Source organism: Struthio camelus, chromosome 4 (assembly GCF_040807025.1).
Source record: "Struthio camelus isolate bStrCam1 chromosome 4, bStrCam1.hap1, whole genome shotgun sequence".
Lineage (NCBI taxonomy): Eukaryota > Metazoa > Chordata > Aves > Struthioniformes > Struthionidae > Struthio > Struthio camelus.
Window position 1 is genome coordinate 54,700,403 of NC_090945.1, and position 22,839 is coordinate 54,723,241.

General features: G+C 34.8%; 1 protein-coding gene across 8 annotated transcripts in view; it reads right to left on the minus strand.

The window, feature by feature from the left end:
* Positions 1–22,839, minus strand: part of TUSC3 (tumor suppressor candidate 3) — a 141,029-nt gene that overhangs the window by 21,207 nt on the left and 96,983 nt on the right. For 5 of the 8 annotated variants that reach the window (XM_068942789.1, XM_068942791.1, XM_068942788.1 and 2 more), the window contains exon 7: positions 8,002–8,065. In XM_068942789.1, the coding sequence (XP_068798890.1) occupies positions 8,002–8,065 (64 nt within the window). Of the gene's footprint in view, positions 1–2,618; positions 2,743–6,360; positions 7,172–7,919; positions 8,066–22,839 lie in introns of those variants that run through there. The other 3 variants (XR_011141051.1, XR_011141052.1, XR_011141053.1) reach the window with 2 other exon arrangements.

The following is a 22,839-nucleotide window of genomic DNA, read 5'->3' on the forward strand; positions in this document are numbered from 1 at the left end:
GTCCTCAGCCCATGGTCAGTGAACGCATCGTGGTCTGTGACTAGCGGTCAGATATTTGCAAAAGGCAAATAAGAAAAACAGGGTAATTGCCATAGCAGCGAGCTAGGAATTGAAAATGGTAGAAAATCACTGAACTACAGAGTCAATACATTCATATAGAGGCCATATACCATAATTGAAGGCAATTCACTAAATATAGTATCATTCTATTAGCTAGCGAAATAGAATTATATTGTATACTGTAGATATATTGTATGTTGCAATGACAAACGCCCAACTGAAAATTTAAAGTTCCTTTGTATTTCACTAACGCCTAACTGGGCTTTAGAATCTTTCTTAAAAGGTGATATTATGAATTATTTTGAGATCAAAGCAACAGGACAAAGAAGTAATGGAACAAAAGATCAACTACAAAACTCTTAATTTTTCTAACCAGGATCTCCTTATGCTTCATTACAGTTTAGGAGGAGTCTAGGAGCCTTCAAAAGAGCCAGAAGAGGCTATGAGATATTTAATATACAGTAGTAGTGGGTAACCTAAGTAAGTAAAAACATGCATTAATTTTGTGTTTTGCTACTTTGGACATGGATTTCCATAGTTAATTAGGAAACTTGCCAAAGATTTTGTGCATTTAGTTCTATCTTTTTCCACTGTGTTCTTCTTTCTTACCCTTCAGATCAAACATATAAAAAGCTTATTATCTCAGTGTTTTAGCTGTCATCTTCTTTCACTTTTACATAATCTCTGAAGAGCATAATTTGATTACAGTATGCATATCTGAACTAAATCAGGAGTGTTCTATTCACTATGACTCAAAATTTCATGTTCCTGCCCTCAGTGATTATATTAGCATGAGCCCTACACAGTATGATATCTTCTATTTTAATTTGTTTTGTGGTTAAGGTTCCTTATACCAAAGAGGCACTTAATACACTTAATTTAAAATCATTCTGTAGGACAGGAAATGTCTTCCATAATAGGTGTAATTTTAATCCTATATAAAAGACTTGTCTTTTTCTTTGTAACAGATCAGATTTCTTCTTCCTTTTCAATCAATGTCTCATACCCACCTACACAGCTGTCACATTAATTCTGCTTTGGGAATTCAAATTAACAAACTGAAGAGAGATTTCCATTTTTACTTAGGTGCATATGTTTTATCAGCATCAAACTTAAGTAAATTTGATACTAATAATGAGAAAGATTGTCAGGTTAATAGTAACTTCTAATTCCTATAATAATTCCTTAAAATTTATCACCTGGTGTACGAGTAAATAATTTGCTTAGTAACTGAAACCCTTTTGATAATGAAAATATTTACTGCAGCTTTAAACTTAGTCTGCATTATAAGGATTTGTTATTACTGCAAAAGGAAAGAAACAGGACACAAGCCATTCCATTCAATTTCATTCTCAAGGGGACGACACAAACTTAGTGAAAATAGATATATTTGCTAGACCTATTGGTTAGTGATCGATCAAAGGGACAAATGAAAGAAATCAAGAATTAACTTCCACACAGCTTCTCTGACCTTACTAGTCCTTACCTTTCTCCCTACATCTTCACATATAAAGTCATAATTACAGCTCAGTGCTGCATATTCCAGTGGTTATTTGGCTTACAACAGCCAGCATAGCTATCTATATTTAGTTATATTTAATTACAACAATAACACTGATTGTGCAGTTTATTTTATACTGTTCCCCTTAGAAAAAGACAGCTCTTAATCCCACAGTTTTATCTCCTGTGCTTCTGTGTCTTAATAATCTTGCCCCTCACTAACTCTTACACTAACGTTTCAACACTCTTTTCTTTAGCTGATTTTACCTTAGCTCGCCAGGAATGTCAAACTACATCTATTTTTTTTAATACCCGATCGTTTCCACTGACTCTTATTAATTATGACCTCATTTCTGCCAGGAAAGGGCAGCAAGAACAGATAACAGCTGCCTGGAACTGCATGAGGAAAGAGTTGGATTTTTCAGCTTGGAAAGGAGAAAAGTAAGAGAAATCTATACCTTGAATTCTATAAAGCCAAAATTGGAAGGAATAAGGCAAAAAAAGAATAAGCACTGTTTCCCATAACTCAAGAAGTAAAATCACCCAATAAAGTTACTGCATGCAAATTACAGGCTAGAAAAACAACTTAAAGGAATAACTTTTGCATGCCACATAAAGCTAACGCTGTGAAAATTCATTGCTATGGAATGTTGCAAGTACCATAATTAGTTTAAAAAAGGATCAGAAAGAAATGAGAATGTATTCATCAGTGGCTAAGAGCTATAATGTTCTGTCCGTAATATCTGGCTCAGAAATCTCTAAATCACTGATTATGATAGGATGTTTTTTTTCTTGTGGTCCTTCCCTAACTATCTGCTTAACAGTCACTGCTGGAGACTGGACGCCGGTCTAGATGCATCCCTGATTTGATCCAGTATAGCTGCACTTCTGTGCATAGATGTAAACTGTCATGTTAACATGAGAAGATGCTAAACTATACTGTTAAATCATAATATGTTCAGATATATTCCGTCTTCCTTTTTATGTGGTAGAATTAGATATCTACCCAACAAATACATTGTCTTAACAGGATTACTTATATGAATGAAATTATTCACCTGTGTAAATTATGCAGTCCTGGGGTCCTCAGAGATCTTCAAACCCTTCAGAAGCAAAAACCTTGCTTTATAGGCTGTGCAGTATCTAGTATGTTGATAGCTCCAAGTGAGTTACTGCTTTCAACTTTTTACCAAAAAAAAAAGACTGTATAAACAAACTTGTTCTATGCACTTATTTCACATAATTTTTCTGCAATGTGTCATATTTATTCTACTGCAGGTATATTTCAGTTTCTGTGATGACTTATTGATCACTCTTTACTTCTCAGGAAAGTCACAATATTGATATAATTCTACATAAACCCAGAAATTATTATGTGTGTAAATTACACAAAGTTGCTTGAAGCAGTGATCATCCACCTGATCTAGGGATAAATACCTTTATATATTACAGAAAGCTTCACTTTCAATTGCACATAATAACAAGCTTCTGTTATGGGAAGGAAATCAAAGTTTGTCAATTTCAAAGAAAAATGAAAACAGATGCTTATAAATACTACCATATCACTGTGCAAGATTAAATGTCACGTCACATTAAACTTATATCTAACTGCTATTCAGTATTAATTTTCCTCTACAAGTAAATATATTTAGTTATAATGGATTAAAACATTCCTCTCCCCCCAGAATTGTACCTGCCAATCTATGTCTAGGAACAGTCTGTATAGTACCATGAATAAAAGTAAAACTTGCCTTTTGCTTTCTCCTAGGCAATAAAAAAATTGAAACATATTGGAACTCATTATTCTACTCCATAACATTCCCTTTCTGCCACATTCATCTCAGCCTTACAGCACTGTAATGCCATTGGCTACGACACAACTGACCATCAATATTAACAGTTTGGAAAGGAGAATCATATCCATGTTCTAGAGAAACTCAACAGCTTGAAATGAAAGAATGAGGAGGAGGATAATAGCTCAAAACCTTGATGCAGAAGGTTCTGAAACTACCTCATGCCTAACGAAGTAATTGTGGGATAGCCAATCTGGATACAGTTTTTATTTGTGTATGAAAAAATTACCAAAGACTCCACTGATTCTACTAGGTTGGCAAAAAAAAAAAAAAAAAAATCAAATGGAAGTCAAAGCCTTATGACAGACAAGACTGTTATACACAGTGGTAAGATTACTGTAGGAAAAGGCCATGACTTGCAGCTCAGGTGGTTCAGATGGGATTTTAGGAATAGCTTCTTCACTTATGTAATTGCCCAGAGACGTTATGCAATCTCCATCCTTGGAGTTTTTCAACAGTTGGCTAGCCAAAGCCATGGACCTTATAAAGGGTGAGTGATAATCCTGCTTTAAGAAGAAGGTTGGACTATGTGATCTTCAAAGGTCCCTGTCAATCAACCTTTATAAGATTCCATGATCATTTACTGAATTCAACTCTCCATGGCAAGAGAAAATGGGAGTAAAAAAATAACAGAAGAATTTGAGTAACAGTCATACTGTCAGCATAATACAAACCCATCAAAGTTTCTGTGTAGCAATAGCTAAATATGTAAAGGAACAGAAGTGTGCAACACAATAAGCACAATCATATCTGTGCATGTTGCTTCACTGTGATGCCAGATACTCACCCACAGGGGCTTAACTAGCACCGTTTTGGATGTCAGCTCTAAGTATTTGCTCAATACCTGAGATAATAACCCGTTTCTGAGTGCCAGAAGCAGGCACTGGTTAAGCAGGCATCAGTGTGTGTCCAGCAAAGCTTAGCAACCCTGGATCAGCTTGAACTCAGGCAACTGGGTACTTTGCGCTGTATTCCTGGTAATGAAAAAAATTGTACTGGGATGCCAAGTCAACTCTGTAGATTTGGAGGTACTACAGTATGGATATATCAGACCTCTATGTTGCCAAGGTGGAGCTACATTGTTCTGGACTGAACAGGTCCTGGAACAAGTACAACCACAAGTACAACAAGTACAATGCCATGATCTACCGGGGTTTAACTGGAGTCGCCTCTGGCCACAGCCATCTCAGGGGTCTCCACGTGTACTGGGTAGTTTCTACAAGTTGAATAAATCATCTATGGACAACAGAGACTCTTTTTCTGTTTCTGTTTCATGAGTGAATATGACTAAATTACAATGGTAAATACATACTTTAACTTGCAGCATCTAGCCTGCAGAGTTTACACTTAAACTAGATGAGACTGATAAATGATGGAAGAAAGCACAATTATCACAAATTCATAGATGGATAAGCCTGGATATGGAGTGATCAAGTTATTCTAAAAAGATCAGACACGAATTCTGTGGGAGAAACTAAAGATGAAGCCATATTTACAAATTCTTAGCCTAGGCACAGGACCACACAACCATTTCTCCTCAAACAACGCAGTCTAGAACTAAGAGGTGTAAGTGATTCTGAAACACCTAGAAATCCTCATTCCATAATGTAAAAGGATTAGCATAATTAAGGGGTCTACCTCTTACATAATAAAATATATTTTTCTCTTTTTAAAAAGCCCATTAAAATTTTTCCTTTGTTATTCTACAATCTGAAATTCAAAAAGATCCAAATCAAAATAGGGTGTTTTTTCTTTCCAACTTCTAAAAGGAATCTTTACTGAAGATGTAAGATACTGTAGACTCCAGTCCCAGTAAGATGTCTCATCATTCATCTCTAAGGAACCTCAGAAGGAATCAGCCCCCAGTCTGGGATTCTGGAAATGAACTAATGTCTGCCTTCTTCTTCTGCAGAGCTTAATGTGAATTTTTAATGATGTGTTCAGAAAGAAGGCATTTAAAACCTCACACACTTCTACTGGCCTGATCTGCTGCTAAAAGCAATGTCAGTATTTTCACTGTTAGAAAACATGCCATAGAAAGAAAGTTACTTACAAAAATAATCTTAACAGTGACAGGTTTTTTTTAGAATTGTTTTACTGATGTAGCATTATATGTGCTGTATTATCACCATGATTTTACTCACTTTCATTGTGTTACTCCTAAGAGGTAGTAACAAATTGTTAGCATTAAAATTAGTTTTTTAAATTTTATAAAAATATTGAGTATATACCTAGGACGTACACAGTAACATTGTGTAGATGTTACTCAGTGTAATTTGGCTTTTAAAAATAACAGAAAAAGAATATCTAATACATTCATAAGCGCTTCCTATCAATGTCCCCCGCCTTATGTAGCTATAGCCTACAGATCATTATATGGAAATCATCTAGCAGACTGGGTAGAATCACCATCTAAAATAGCAAGAATAGATATACTTGAATAGTTGTGCATGGAATGAAATTCATATTTTCTTTTCTCATAAAAGTTACTAAAAATTCACTTTACAGAGAAATATAACCTTCTATTTCAGCATCTGGTAGGAAGTGACAATCTTGTCCTTGTTCTCACCACTACTAAGTGAAAAGAAGTAACTAAATGAGGCATGTAAATCTTCAGCATAGTAATGCTTTGCTTTAAAATGCAATCTCTCTCTTAAACTTTAGAGGACAGTCTGCCGTACTTTTTGCTAATTCCTATAGTTTATATCAACTTTTTCTGAATAGAAATATAATAAAGAAACAATGAAGCAGCTAATAATTACTACTAGCACTAAAAGAATAAAGAAGTATTAATTGTTTCATGCATAACTTAAAATCTGTCAAGACCTCACGTCACTTGTGAAATTTGTGTCCAAAACCTCAGCTCAATAGTATTGAGCCATGAAATGAAACCTTAGAGAATTATTTTTGCAAGTGGAAATGAAGAGTCTCACTGAAAATATTCTTTCAGGCAGCTACTTTAATACAGTTAGTCAGCTTCCCTCTTTAAAGACAATTTCTGCCAACAAAAAAATATCACTTTCATGCCTCAGTCAGACAAGTAAAATATGTCATAAACAAAAGTTTCAGTTTTCTTAATCTTAACTTGTTTCTGTTCTGCCCCACTCTCAAGCAGCCAACAGGATTTGTTTTAGATAACACATTTGTTTAAATTGTGGGCAGTATGGGAAAAGCAAAAAACATTAAAAAATGTGGCTACATTAAAAAGCATACAGATGACACCAATAAGATGCATCCTGTTTATTCTACAAGAAGGTTTTCTTTTAAAATACAATAGCTGTCTCTGTGCACTTAAAAAAAAATATCAAGTTAATAATCAGTGAGTTTTGTCTTTGCAATTTTCAGGTAAAGCTATTTATTTTTACCCATATCTTTATCTTTACTCTCTCTTCCTAAGAAAAGGAGCCCAAATTTAGAAATTACGAACAAAAAAAGGCACTTCCAAATCTTTAACTACTACAGTCTCATTTTGACACAATGTTAATTAGCGTTTGATCTAAAAAGCAGAGAATGCAAGAGGGGATACTGCATTTACTCTGAAAAACACCATCATAACAACGTTGAAATTAAATTTGCTGTGGCTATCTACCGAGCAAATGAGGTCTAACTGCTAGCAAATTGATGTCATGTAACTGAACGGAGTGAAGCAAAAAGATATAACAGATCAGTGTATATCACCGTGTTCTCTTTGGATAGTAAATGCCAAAGACAGAGGTAGCTGGGAAGACAGAGGAAGGGCAGGATTTAAGTCCGTGTGCCTGCAAGGGAGAGGACAAGGCAGTAGCTATGATCATTGAACTCTAAGATTTGGCTATTACTTCACAGCTTCGGAAAAGTTATTTTTTTCCTCTTGTTCTCCTTAGAGGAAGGTAATCATGATGAAATGACTATGCATTAATAGTGGTTAATGGTGACTACCGTTTTCCCTCAACGAACAAAGCTGATCAGAAGCAGGTCTTAATTAAATCAGAAAGTATTTGTTTTGTTGTTGTTGTTGTTTTTTATAAATTATTAAGACATATTCACAAAAAAATAATTTAACTTGCTCTGAATCAGTAAGAGTCTGTCTGCCAAGAGACTTGATATCAAAACAAACGGGACTAGGTTATTTATTGTCACAGGAACAAGAGGTAATCTGTTTAGATTTAGTTGGAAAAAAAAACGTAAAACACAAAGACTACTGGAGGACAAATCATCTTCATACATAATTAGTAAATTCCAGTAGTAGAAAACTAGCGTGCTCTCTTTGAAAGTTAAAAGAAAAAAAATAATTTCTAGCTTATCAATTTTAACCTAATAGTGAAAATGAGAAGAAAATTAGTTTCTACTACTGACAAAGATAACAGTGAAAGGAAAAACGTTAAGAGTAGTAATCTGGCATCATAATAACAAAGGAGATGATAAAGTGCATATTAGTGAAAAGTAGTGCCAGCTCTCTTTGGCAGTAAATAGCAGCAACACTGAATATTTACTTAATCATACAGTAAGCAAGCCAAAATGCAATACCTGCTCAAAACTTCCATGATGTTCACTGTCCGAACAAGCATCAGCTTGCCTTTTTTTTATTCAGCACCATTTTGAAGGATACTCAGTAGAAGAATAATGTGCGACTCTGCAACAAACTGAGCTTGACTGCTTCCGTGTATGTAGCTCTGTAAAATAAAAATAATCCTCTTCAGAACAAAAAAAAAATCCATTAAAAAGGGCACAATTGGATATATGTGAATCAAAATAAAACCTGTTTTGCACAGAAACGCAGATAACATCAACAGCTAAAGCTGAACCGCACTGTTTATGTACATATATTAAGTAAAAAGGACTGTAAAAAGCAGCACATATTTAGGCAAAGCACATATGCAGAATACAGTTATTTCATATGCAATTATGTTACGTTGGACTCATTTTCACACTACTGTTAATGTCAGGTAAAGAATAGATACTTGTTTGCTTAGAAGATACATTTTTGAGAAGGGAGATGATGAAATTAAGGATGTGCCTTAGCATGGTTTTCACGGAAGTTAAAATTGAACCTTACAAAGTTGCCTTTAAAAAGTCAGTCCATTTTTGTCTTATTCAAATTGAGTGAAGTTTCTTCATATAAAGTCCACTCCATCTTTCTTCCCCATGAAGTCACAAGTATGCCCATAAAAATTCCTAACTGATAAATAAGAAGTCTAGTTTACATGGAGTTGCAAAAAATGCAATGATAGATGCAAACAGTAAACACAAACCTAACAAAGTCATTTTTTTTCAAATAATTATTGTTAATGGGCTCATTTTGTAGATTTATTGCTAAGAACATATAGCATACTATTCAGAAATTGTTAGAATGCCTTTTTTTAAACTAGCTACTGTATCAAAAAAAGAAAGTAAAAATTGTAAGGGCTGCAAATATGTACAAAATGAGGGAGATTTTCTCTCCTCCACTACATCATTAATTATACGTGAAATTGAACATATCTATTTTTTCAGAGTAGTGCATGTGTCTATATCTATCTATACATAGATATATTTTTTCTCATTATTCTGATGCACAGATGCAATTTTCACTCCACTAAAATACACAGAAAAATGCTTGCTCTCAATAAGGGAAAGAAAAGGGAAACTTTTTGTCCTCCTCTTGGTTTCAGAGTTTTGTTTGTTTGTTTCAGCCAATATCTTTTTCTTTTATTAGTTTTATTCTCATTAGTTCTGCCTGAATCTTGTCAAGATTCAGAATAATTCATATCTGAAATATCCTGATGTTTCAGCATACAGAAGAATGCCTTGATTCACACTGGTTAAATTCGGGTTGATGCACTGTCAAAACATGTAGTTCATAAGATATGATAAAACAGTTTTTACCTGGTGGATGGTTACTTACTGTTTTCAAAATTCCATTATATTATGTTCATTCAAATAACCCATTCAAAGCTAAATCAGGCAAGAACTTCATGCATCTAAATGATTACATCTCTCAGAGATGAATTCCATCTTTCATCTTTTTTCTTTAATAAGACAAAAATCACTGATCTCAAAGATTATCTCATTTCAATAGTATATGACAACAATCCAATCTGTATTTCTTGACTGCTTGTCAGGGCCCCTTATAATTCTCAGTAAGGCAAAAGAGAGTAATATAATGAAGGAAATAGGAATATTTCACATTAAGACACGTTAATGATGAAGTTAAAATGCTTCTTAATTGATTGATTCTTAACCACCACTCTTTGTTGTACTGTGCCAAGTGGTATAAGGGACCTCTCTGCATTACTCCTGGCATATAAAACTGTCACTAGAAGAACACATCTCCGCCGGCAATACAAATATTCACTTGAGAGAGCATTAACCCAGTCAACTTGATCTTGACATTTGTATCTAAATACCAGATAAATAAAGGCTGTTCACCCTGTCATTTTTTCACAGCATGGTGACTAAACAATGGTCCAAAAAAAGCTCCTCTTCGGCGCTGTCTTGACTTAGTTGTGACCACAGTCATGTGAACGGTGACCCTCTGTCATTATCTCTCATGTCGCTAAACCAATACATATATAAATGTTAAAATATGTATATATATGTGTGTGTGTGTAACGTATGCATACATATATATACATATATGTGTGTGTGTGTGTGTATACATATACATACCTACATATACATATATATATGCGCGTTTGCAAGATCTGGATCCAAACATGCATTTCACTCCAATCATAGCATCTTCTGGTCTAAGGCTTATAATATTTAAAATATATACTGCATTTAGTAATATAATGTGAACTACTCATAAATAATTTATATTGAAATTTGGCAAACTATACAAACCATTTGGGGTTCTAGTAAGCACAATGAAGAAGGGAATAAATTTTTATGTACTCATGCACTTCAGCTCTTTAATTCTTTGTTACTTAAAAAAGTAAAAAATTGACATTTTAAAAGAAAAGTTTAACAGGGTCTAGTAACACTACTTGGTTACAAAATCCATAGATGCACATATACTTAACTACTACTAGCCTTTTGCTGTGACACGCTAAATTGCATCAAAAAGGCACAACGGGAACTAAAGAAATAAATTCTGTCTTGAAGAGACAACGTTATTATCATAGTCTAATAAAACTGACTGGTTGTCACATGACTGCAGAGACTCTAAATGCCTTCTATATTTGTAAAATACTTATTCGACAAGAGAGGTCACTTTCACTGACATCCTTTAAATTGTCCCATATCTATTAAAGCAATTAAAAATTGATTTTCACATGTGTCTGAATAATATGAATTGATCTTCCCTTATAAAAGCAATTTGACATCTCCTGTTTTAGCCTCAATTATATATTTTGTTAAAATAAATTATTTTTTTCTTTCTGTATCTGGTAGCAATTTAAATCACCATAACACTATACATTAAACAGAATCCAAAGTATTTGTATGCACATACACACACACAGAATATATACAGAAATCCTTCCCTTCCTCAGGATAGTTTACTGTTAAAACTGTTAAGCTTTCTTCTCAAGAGGCAGGCAGACTCTTACCCTCCAAAAAAGTACTACTACTCTGCAGACCCAATTCTATCCTCCACTGGGGAGGAATCACATTTTAGGTGCTAGTTTTAGTCACCCAGCATAGTAACTTTGTTAAAAAATATCACTTGAGTTATTTTGTGTGGCTTCTTGTTTCAGTTGGGAATATCCAGTACTTATAAAATATTTAGTTAATGAGACAGGACAGTTTCACGTGTATCTAGCTGCCAAATTGGTACAATAGTGATCTTCTTAAAAAGGCCAGCAAGTATGCTCTCAGCTTGGAAAATTTTAAGCGTGACTCTTCGTTAGTTATTCACACTTGATAAATTGATTGAAAAATTCTCTCTCAATCTGGGGATGATGAGTGTTCTCTACAGGTAAATACACTTCTGTACATATACAGAGTATTTACAATGCAAAACAGTATAGTACTCAAGGCCCAGTTGAAATGGCACAAAGAATAGGCTAAATACTATAAAAACTAATTTGATTTTCAATGTTTTATTTCTAAACATAACCTGATCTAAAAAAATTAGGTCTTGTCTACCTGAGAAGACACATATGTTACAGCAGTGGTACGGATCATTTGAAGCAATGTATTAGCAGAGTCGGTAGTACAATGACATAACAAGGACATGGCTACTGGAAAAACATTCTCAATCAAAAATCATTGCCTGCATGTTCATTAAATCCCTAAAGTAATGAACTTTATTGCATGATGCTACATATGAAGATTTCCTCATCATTTTTTAATTTGAAGCTTTTCCAGGAGCTGTTTGAGAAGCTTTCAAGGTATGAAGAGCATTACCAGCTGGCTGGACCAGTTAAGTCCAGCCCCTGAAAAGATAAGTCTTTAAGAAGCCAAAATCATGAAACCATAAAGATCTCATTAGTGCTATTAATCAGGTGACAGATACAATCCTAACTAGCACCCGCTACTCAGCCACGAAAGAAAACCAGCATGGATTAGAAACAATTTATTTGCAAACGCTGAAGCCAGAGCCAACATAAAACAAACCACCCCAAACCTAAAACAAACAAAACCTGGCTAGAAGACCTAAATCAGAGACCATAATTTGAAAACTAGCTGATGAATATGAATTTTAGGCTAAGCATTTCAAGGGGTATAATGCTACACCTATATGTATTTTAATATGAGTTGTTAAAGGCATAGCCTTGCTTGCAAGGAAGAAGGAAGTTCTTTGATTTAATTCTGGAGATACTATACATATATAAAAAAGCTAGAAAGAGACAATTGTTGCCTGCTGCTCTTTCCCCAATGAGGGGATAGGAATGGATAAAGGCAAAGTGACCAGCCATCTTTATTTCAGACAGAGGAAAATTTTAGGTAAACTTAAGGGAGAGAGAGAGAGAGAGATGGAAGCTAGGTGAAACGTTAAAAAAAATAGATATTCTCTGCCCTGTATCGTCTTTTTTTTTTTTTTAATTTTTCATTTATCTTTTAGTTTCTTTGTTCCATTATTACAAACTTACTTAGGCAGATTATTCCTAAAACTTACCTAATAATAAACCTTCCAATACATTATTCCCAGAAAATTCAGAATGAAAGTGTGTCTCTCCACAAAAGTTGCAGGTCAGCCAGAAAAATAGTAGCGAAGAAGTCAGAGTTTTGCAGTGACAAAGCATAACCAGAAAAACTTCCATTCAATGATATGGTAAGAATCAGCTCAACTTGTGAAAGTACTTCACTCGCTTCTAATGAGAAACGGATCACACTTGATGAAAGGACTTACAGGGTATGTTTTTGCAAATAAACATTCAGTTATATGTTCTAAACAATAGACAATAAGCAAGTAGAGTAGTTTTTAGAATACAGAAGATAATTAGTTCACGTAAAAATGATGGCAAATAGCTTTACTTGAAGAGAGAATAGTGCGAGCTGTTCTTGTGTCTTACCCTACAGGCACATGATGACACCGTACGGCCACTCAAGAAGCACAGATTATATTTTAATGGATACATATTTAAACATATCTACCCAAACACAGTAGATTTATATACTGAAATGGCCACTGATGACTCACATTTTGAAATTCATGGCCACCCAGAGCTCATATTTACCTAAAATAGAACACATTTAAATATAGTAATTTTTAAAGGAATCTTGCTTTTGGTAACTGACTTTCCAACAGTTTTCAATCAGTTTTCTCCATACTTTTTTGTGGTTCCACAGTAGCTTTTAATCAGGTAAAGTTCTTTAATTTATATCAAGATAATCAAAATAAAGGATCCGGTCACATATATTTGAGAGAGATGTCATTATTTCACACTTCTTCCTTCTGTAAGAAGACTGCTGAACTGCCTACATGCAAGGCATATATTCTTGTGAAATTTTACTTGAGGCTATGAACTAACTATTAAATGACTGTGAAGTAAGGTTTCTAGTTTTGCTATCTTCTCTGCTTCTTGACAATGAAACCATTTAATATTTGGAAGCTCTGTGAAGTCTAGCTGGCTGTAAATGCTCTATGCAAGTGCTTTAAATAAATACATGAATAAACCCGGTATTTCTCTTTCATTTCAAAGGCATCAAGAGAGAGGATCATTTCAGATTCAAAGTCAAAGCCCATTAGAACAGATGCAGCCATGATTTAAGCAGAAGAGCTGCATGGACACACAATTATCACAAGCGGTGCAAAGGCAAATGCTACACTAGCAGGACTAATAGTGGAACTGAAATGCGAGTGACATTTTGAACAACTGGTCCCTTTCCAACTTTAGCATTCTACTACCTTGGGTCTGATTGCACAGAAGTCATTGGAATTGCTAACTGAAATAATCATGTCCCTAAATCAGGCCATTTTGTTAGGCAGTGACAAACAATTATTCAATGCACGTAAATTTCTACAAAGCATTGCTAAATATTTACCTACTATTCCTGAACTCATTAAACATTTAGTGCTATTGAACTGCAGAGGGCACAGATATATATAATCCCTCGCTATGACAGTCAAGGATAACAACTATGTAATATATTTTTTAATTTCCCTAAATACTGCATACGCTCGTGATTGCCGTTCAAGAGTTATCATGGTTCAGAAAGACACTTGCACTAAATGAAATCTGTGCTCTTTCCTTCCTTTCTGTTATGCAATGCAAATAAAACAGAAATAAAGTAATTGGAAATAAAGCCTCTGTGAGTTTATTTTAATTCTTAAGGCAATAGAATTAACTTCCAGAGTAGCCCGCATCAAAATTGAAACATGATCATGTATTTCAAGTTCCCCAACACTCCTTCCTAAAATAAACACCACAATGTTTATTTTTGTAAGAGTATGGATGCCAGGGTGGAGGCAATTATTTAAGCTGAGTTTGACTGAGTAGAAACATACCATGCAAAGCTGTTTCATGAAGAGGAGGGAGGGAGAGAAGGGGAGGGGAGAGAGAAGGGGAGGGAGGGGGGAGAGAGAGAAAAGAGAGAAAAGGAAAAAGAGAAAAGAAAGAGAGCAAGTCCAGCAAAGCTCCATTCCCAGGAAATAATAATACTACAACATCTGCTTCTGATTTGTGAAAAGTGTAAGAAAGGATACAATGAAAACTCAAAAAAGAGTATTACGCTATGATGGATCTGTTGTGCTAGGCTGATATATGAGTAATACCTAAAGAATTAAAGCTCTGAACATCTACTTCTCCCTTGCAAGGCAGGCTATTCCTTTAACAATTCTCATTTAAGGAGACACAGCTCTACAACTTGGAATCACTCAACTAAAGACATTTTTTATATTAATTACACCTTTTAATGATAAGCTGAATTTGAATTGTATGTTGAAGAAATCTCTAGATAGGGACTATTTCCTGGAAGAGACAGCAGGCCAAATTCAAGCTAATATACATGGAAAGAGGTGAAGCCACATGCTAGTTAACTGACCTCAAAAAAGAGAAAGTTATAAGCTCTACACCAATAGAGTGAAACACTATTAATTTGTCTTCCTTTACTACATTACCATTCAGAATGAAACTCACCAAAAATAGGAAAACATTACGTAAGGCTACGATTACTTATGACTAAGCCTTCTGAATGGCCTACTTCAATTCGAGTCCAACAATTTTGCCAAGAATATACACTAGATAAAGCAATTTTGTTCTTTTCTTTTAATCTAGGGGAAAAAATAAAACCCATAACATTCTTTTTCACATCAGATTTTTATACATTTTAAATTAATGTCTAAGACTAGCATGATTTCCAGTAGTATTTAAATGTCTAAAAAGCTAAATTTCTAAAACATTCACTCAGAGTATCAATTACGTGCTTTATTATTGTAAGGGTGCATGCAAAGAAAGATGAAGCATGTTACTGGAGTACTAATTTTATACTCAGCAAAACATATACTTTGAGACCAAACACCAGGGTACATTAAATTAATGTTTGATTAAGTGTTTTCATGGTCATATGCATATTTCTCCAGAATTTTTTTCATGTGAACGATATAACACTTCAAGAACACCACCGTGCCCAGCAAGGTAAAGAACAGAATCTTATGAGGGCTCACAAAAACCTAGCTTTCAATCTCCTATTGTGTTTTCTAAAGAACAGCATAGTTTCACTTGAAGCATGCTCACCATATATGCTTATTTTACTATTAGACAGTAGGATCACTCCTACTATCAGCTCAGTTCAGACACGCGGATCAGAGTTTTAACTTGCTTTAGAACTCAACAGGGGACTAGAAAATTAGCCTACTCATACACAGTAATCAGCCTGGGCAGGTCTTTGAAAATGTGAAAATAGAATCCTAATATATTTCATTATATTCTCTCCATCATAAAAGATACTGTTACCTGCTAGGGACAGTATAGATATAGTAGCCTATTTACACTGTAGCAGCCAGCCCTCAAAAGCGCTTATCATGGTCACTGAAGTGAAAAACGTGACATGATGCTGTCTTGGGCCTAAATCATTCACATGAGCAAGAACGGCTATCAATGTAGTGTATGGACGTGATTTACCAAAATTACTTTAACTCTTTTTTTGAATGGGGGAGGAATTGTGGGTAATGTGCTTAAACAATAACAAAATCAAATCACTAAATGTATGAAGCAATGTCTTAAAAACTAGAGACACACATAATGTCTTGACTCCAGTTTATTTACGGTACAACTCATGAACCTTTGACTATTCTAATCACATATTAATTTTGAAAAGTTAGGAAAACGTCCAAGCATTTAATAGGGCAATTAGTTTTATTGTAGATATTCAGTTATAAAAAGGCAAATGATGCTTAACTGCTTCAAAATTTAATGTAGTATTAAACACAAAATAAATCTAAACTCACTCACTGCAAACTCAAATCCTGAGTCATTTAATTTCTATTTTTGGCAAAATGAAGACCATATATGACTACAGCAAAAAAGGTGCAGCCAGCTATTTGAACCAGTAGTTTTTTCAGGGGTCCTCATTTTATTTAAGATCAAAACGGGAACATTTTAGTTTAACTCTAGCCTAGAGAAATAAACACTTTTGTTTAGATAGTTATTAGCTCTATCATCATCTCCAACTCAAATAAAAGCCAACAATGTCATTTATCAAGTAGTCTACTCTTCATAGAATATGAGGTGCATTTACTGAGCAGAAAACTCAACTCATTCAAGTAGAAGAAGTCCACTAATAAACTCCAGAACAGTCTTAAAATATACACAGGTACACACCAGAGAAAAATGACTGCAAAAGCAGGTATGTGCAATATAAACAAAATTACCACTATTGTAGACATGGACAAAACTGCACAGCTACTTTTTCAGCTTAATATGATTCACTTTGATTAAAATCTCTCTAGGTAATGTGTCTCCTCTACCCAAAATCCAGTCCAGCTCAGTTGCAGGTCAACAAGACCAGGATCAACAAACTGCAAGGAACATGCTAATGACTGATCTCTTACCTACAGAAAAGAGGTAACTCTAATAATTCACACCATATAAGAACTGTTGAATTACTGCCTATTATTGTTTGTAGCTGAGGCACACACAAAATGGTGAGGAATAAACCGAGCAACTACTACAGGGAGTGACTATTCACTCTCAGGAATTTTGTTCACCTGGTGCTCCAACACTGCATTGTAAAATATAGTGGGACATCTAGAAAATCAGCAATGGACCCTGCAAATAGGACTCTGTGCATGTAAGCATTCTCAACATCCTCTGTATAAAAGTTAACATAAGTGTTGAGATTCTCACTTACTAAACATGAACATAAAACCTTCACAGCCACTTTTGATGGGAGACTTGAACAACTACTGCTGGAAGGCTGATAATTTTTACCCTATTTCAGAAATATTAAAGGCTAATTTTTTTTTTAAAAAATGTATCCTACACATACGCATGAAAGGATCTTATACAGAATCTTTGGTACACTTGCACAGTTATTAAATGAATATAAGCTACTTCTTCCATGCCTGAGTTGACTGCTGTGCTCACTGTTGCCCCAAAGCAAAACATAGTACAGAAAAAGCAGCCAGTAATTGCGGGACTGGCTGGCTGAAACAGACTGTGCTGGCTGGCTTCCACAAGGTCCATCTGGCATGAAGCAGGAGAATACTATCTGGGTTCCCAACCCTAGAGCAAAAGCGGATAGATGCTGCCTGGTTTTGCGGACTAGCTGGTTGGAAAGGGCAGCTGATATCACCTAAAACTGTATACAAACCCCAGTTTATGTTACTGCTTTGACTGCCCCTAGACAGCCTTTATGGGTATACTGCCTCACTTTACAAACATCCAGCAGTGCTATCAAAGGAATTAGTTAGCAGAGGTGATCCCACAAAGGCAGAAACAGGTCTGTGAGAGGCACACTCTGCTCAGCTATACAGATGCTTAGACACAGACTGCTGAATAAGAATTTATTTTAATGAGAGAATTCTCCCACATTTATTAACTACTGAATAGTAACAAGAAAGAAAATAGAGCAAACCTTTGATGAATCATTACTTCGCAGGCTAAATTTAATTTTAAAACAAATAGCAACTGACCTTTCATTAGGAATAAAATGTTGCTACTCCATGACACTTAATTCCCAAGCTACCTGAAAGACTGGCAGGCACCAAATGACTTTTCCCTGAAGGAGCATTAACACACAGACTACCTATGGAAAAGACTTTAACAGCAATTAAGTTTAGATTTCTAGCATCTCTGAAATAGCATTCTGGTAGTTTTGTGAGATTTACATGACACTGTTCAGCCTAGTTGACTAAGGAAATTAAATTTTTGCAATTGTAACGCTCATCTGCCCTTAGCAACTTTTGAACCAACTGAAAAAATGGCAAAAGATCTCAGAGATAACTGAGTATCCTACACGTTTCACTACAGCTAGACAAAGGTGAGTCCCAAACTAGTAATTCTAATGAAAGAGAGGCTGCAGTTGAAGTTCAACTATTACTGGTCTTTTTGGACTACTGACTGGTCACCGACCGTATGGAAGGCAAACTATGGTGCTTCTTTCCCATTCAGAAACAAAAAATGGAGGATGAACTATGTGGGTACAGAGGAGAGGAAGGCAGAGAAGATGTTGGGAGGACTAAGGGCATCACAAAACAACAATAAATGAGGGGCTAGAAATGATATAGAGAGAGTGCAGAGATTTAATGTGTTAGGAGTATGTAGGCGTTCACGCTCTAATACTATTCTCTCCAAGAGTAGAAATTAATCAGATTTCTATCATCTAGTAAGATTACCATGGGTTTTAATAAGCACACAGGTTACTTATCTTTGCATATGCTTTCTCACTACTCAGTTAGCGTTACAAGTACATGCCCACATTCATAGTAAGGTTCTGTAAAAGGCTAGCATCCAGTGGGTCTGTTTTCCTTTTTAGGAACAGCAATTGAGACCATGGTGGAACTACATAGTCCCACTTGACCTTAAATGCTGTATTATCTACACAACTGAAGCATTTATTTGACTAGCAGACCTTTAGTTCACAACTAGTTCTATCACTTTTTTGGTGCTGAGCTTGTGAGTCAAACCTGGTGATCTCAAAATCTAGGACAACAATAGTACTTCTAGGTTAATTCAAACGTGTAAAGTCTGATATTGTGCTCACCAGATCTTAACGCATGAATCTAGATTCACTTCAGGTGAGGTATTCTACAGGGACTGAAGAAAGAAACAGTAAAATAACCCGTCGCAGTCAGATCACAAGGCCTCAACAAATACAGCACACCTTTATTTATATTGTAGTGATAGAGGATATATTTTTAGTGAAATGCCTTTAGAGAACATCGGAAATGTTGGCTGCTCTACAGTGAATAATTTCACTCGATCCACTTCACTAGAAGACTGTAATGTCTCTGACTGCTATTGATGACAGCCAGCTTCTTTTCCACATAAATTTTGGTTGAGTTCTTATATAATTATCAAGTACAATTTCTGCAAGGAACATTTTCACACAAACAGGACAAAAATGTCACTGATTGATTGTAATTTGTTATTCCTAATTTCCTTTGGCTCTTTCTTTTCTTCAGTTAGCATGTACAAATTGCTTAAAAAAATAATTTGATGATGCTGAACTGTCTTCCTTTTTTTTCAGTCTCAAATATTCTGCTTCCACCTGTCAATGAATATTCCCTTTTATTTTTATTTTATATTAGACTTATAATTAGATTGCCTCATATTTTAAATTTAATGATAATATTTATCAATTTTCACCATATAAGGCCTTAGTTAGACTGTCTAACATTAGATTACAAAAGAAGTGACCAACACAGCTTGACTACAGCTACAAAAGATCAAAATATCTCATAAAAAAGTGGATAAAAACATAGTATTTTGAGATGTTTTTCACAAATAGCATTCCCCTAAAAAAACTCTAACATACTATTAATACGAATTTTCTTAACTCTAAAAAAATGCCTGTATTTTTCTATCATTCTGACATTAAGCCTACTTTGGAACCTATCTCATTGGTCAGTTATCTTTTTTATAATAATCAAAGGTTAAATATTCACATAGATACTATCATACACCTATAGTTACTTTGGATATAGGAATTAGGAAGCACTGAAGACACAGCGTGTCCAGACAATCACATGAGACTGTGGTTAAATTTTGACTCTATTTTTCTCCTAGACAAGTTCTAGGTAAGACAGTTTGATGCCCCTCTCCTCCCTAGTACCCCCATACCTTTGTCCAAAGCAGTGTGAAAATCTTCACACTACTGGTCTGCTGATAAACCCTGGATCCCTTTTTTGCCATTTCTGACAAAGAATTGGTCATGGAACTGAAATAGCCATTCAACTGACTTCATTTTGTTGTTATTTAAATTACGGTTTAGAACCCAAGATTAGTAAAGTTCCATATGCTTTTAGATGAGCAGAAGACATCCGTGCCCCTAAATTTCATTGATTTGCCTGCGTTTGTAATAAAAAAATTCTTTTGTCAAAGAGAAATTATAGCCCTTTTGGATATAGACTTCACCCTAATAACCAACACTTTTGCCAACCTTAGGGTAATATTTGTTAACTCAGGGACATTTTTCATTTCTTAGCTAAGAGCTAGGATATTTTCTCCTTTGAAATTCTGAAGCGTTCTGAACGGTGAAGCGCTGGAGGCTTTACTGTGACACTGCCACAAAATATGCTCGGCTGAATTCAAATATCTGTGAAAACAACAAGCAAAAGAAGTTTCCTTTGTAAAGAAGCAAGGAGAGGTGCAACTCCCAGATTACCACACAAATCAATTAACAGCAAATAATTCAGGGGAATGTAAAACAACAGAGGATAATCTTGTGTTTGATGTATCTACCTAGCCCCAGCAAACTGGATGCTCCTCTTGCTTCAGCTACACATGTGCAGAGAAATACTGAGTTATTCCAACTAAAATTTTCACAGCTGACTACCCACTGCAAGTTTCATAGGTGCATAAGTTGAGCCATATAGGATTTGATCTGCAATATCACAGAATATTGCATGTATAAGGGCAACATTTTTATACGTAGAATGCTGTTTTAAACTATAAGTAACTGGGGAGATGAGAGAAAGGTAGATCTAGAGGCATACTAAACTGGGCATGAAAAATTAAAATACATTTATGATAAATATTTGCATTAACAGCTCTCAAATTCAGTCCTTCAACTGGAGTGACGTGTAACAATTCTATTAAGTCTATAGGACTAAGCAGTTAGAAACATGTCAGAGAGGAAAACCACAGTAATCATTTTTGCCAAAGCCATCTTTAGTACCAACTGAAACACTGCCTGTACATCTAGTCTTAAAACCTTAACATTTATTTTAAAGAGAGCTCAGTGAACACAGTATGGATCAGTAGATTCACAATTAAAAGGTATAATTCTTCAGTTGGACAGGGGGTGGTCTTTGCTTCCCGTTTAAGTTACACATTTAAGTAAACACTAGACTATTCTTCAGCAGAAGACTGAAACCTAATTGACACAACAGGAACACCAGTGAGGGGAGCTATAACTGCCATTAGGGATAATACTCATATTTGTACTAACTATTTGCTTTTGGCTGTTCATATTTCAGAACTTTTTTGACAACCAAAAAAGCAACTGTTTGTATGAAAAAAATTAACTGCTTCAAAAACTCAAAAGTTTTATCAATAGTGTTTTATAACTGATTTTTAACTACATCATATAATATATACAGTTGCATACACGTGTGCCCTGGTTTTTGTCACTATTTTGACAGTAAACCAGAATAAAACCTTAAAAATTAGTATTCTTTATTACAAACAATTGTATGTACCTAATTATGCAAGTACTTAAAGTATCAATATTTAAGCCATTTAATAGGAAGGGACATATTTCCCACTACAGCAAGAGTTTTATTATTCTTTTCAGATATAGGCATATCTCACTATCTGATGTTGTTGTAGTAAGATACTATTTCAATGATCTACAGCTTTAAACACTGATGCTTCAAGTTTATTACGTACTATAGCTCCACAGCACTACACGTTAACATTACTCTTGGGATAAGGAGGACATCTCTAATCAAACTTCTAAGAAAACAGAATTCAGACCTGGTACACATTATCTGAGGGAAAGCAATTTACACTCCTTTTTTAATTCTTATTTTTCTAAAACCTATTTTTCATATTTAATACCTCTTCTCTTCTCCCCATGTCTCTAACAGCTACCTTAGCAGCCTGTATCACAACGAAATACGCAAATTCTTATCTACATTAGAATCTTCTCAGTGAAACAAAGGTCTATGCTTGTATCTTCTTCCCAGCACAACCTCATTCATTTGTTGCTGCTAATTAATAATTAATTTACACTTTTCAGAATTACAAAGGAGAAGGGCATTAAGAAAAGGGACAGGACTAATATGACTGAACAAAAAATTTAAAAGGCAACTCAGTCCATATTTTACGTTGAAAAAGGGTCAAGGCAAATTCTTGGTAAGTTTTGCTGTAGTGTTTTTTAATCTTCACATCAATATTCTAGAACAAGCTTATATTTTTCAGAACTGTAGGGCTGAGTTATTAAAAAATTTGCTCAGTGTTGCCCAAAGCAATTTTTTGCACAGGATATTAAATCCAGTTAGTATATTTGAAGAAGTAATGCTGACATGACATAGAAACTGAGCAAAATGAAGCCTTTACTAGGAAAAACTGAGAACAAAGGAATGACTCCATGTTTCAGAGTATAAAATTTGAAAGTAGACACATCTGACAAATATGAATTTATTTCACAGTAGCAAACGCTTTGAATCCATGATTTATGAAGGCAGCTATGGGAGTCACTTATTTAAATTCATTGTTTAACTCACTGGCAGATGCTTCCTAATTATTAGAATATAAGAGAGAGAGCTTTTTTTTTTTTTTTCCAAGGGATGTGCTATACCATTAAATATCTTGTACTTCAGCAGCTATCAAATTTGTGATGATGAATTTTCTGAAGTTCTGTTTAGGATGACAAGCGTTAACTTAATATACCATAAAAGTCAGTAGCTAAA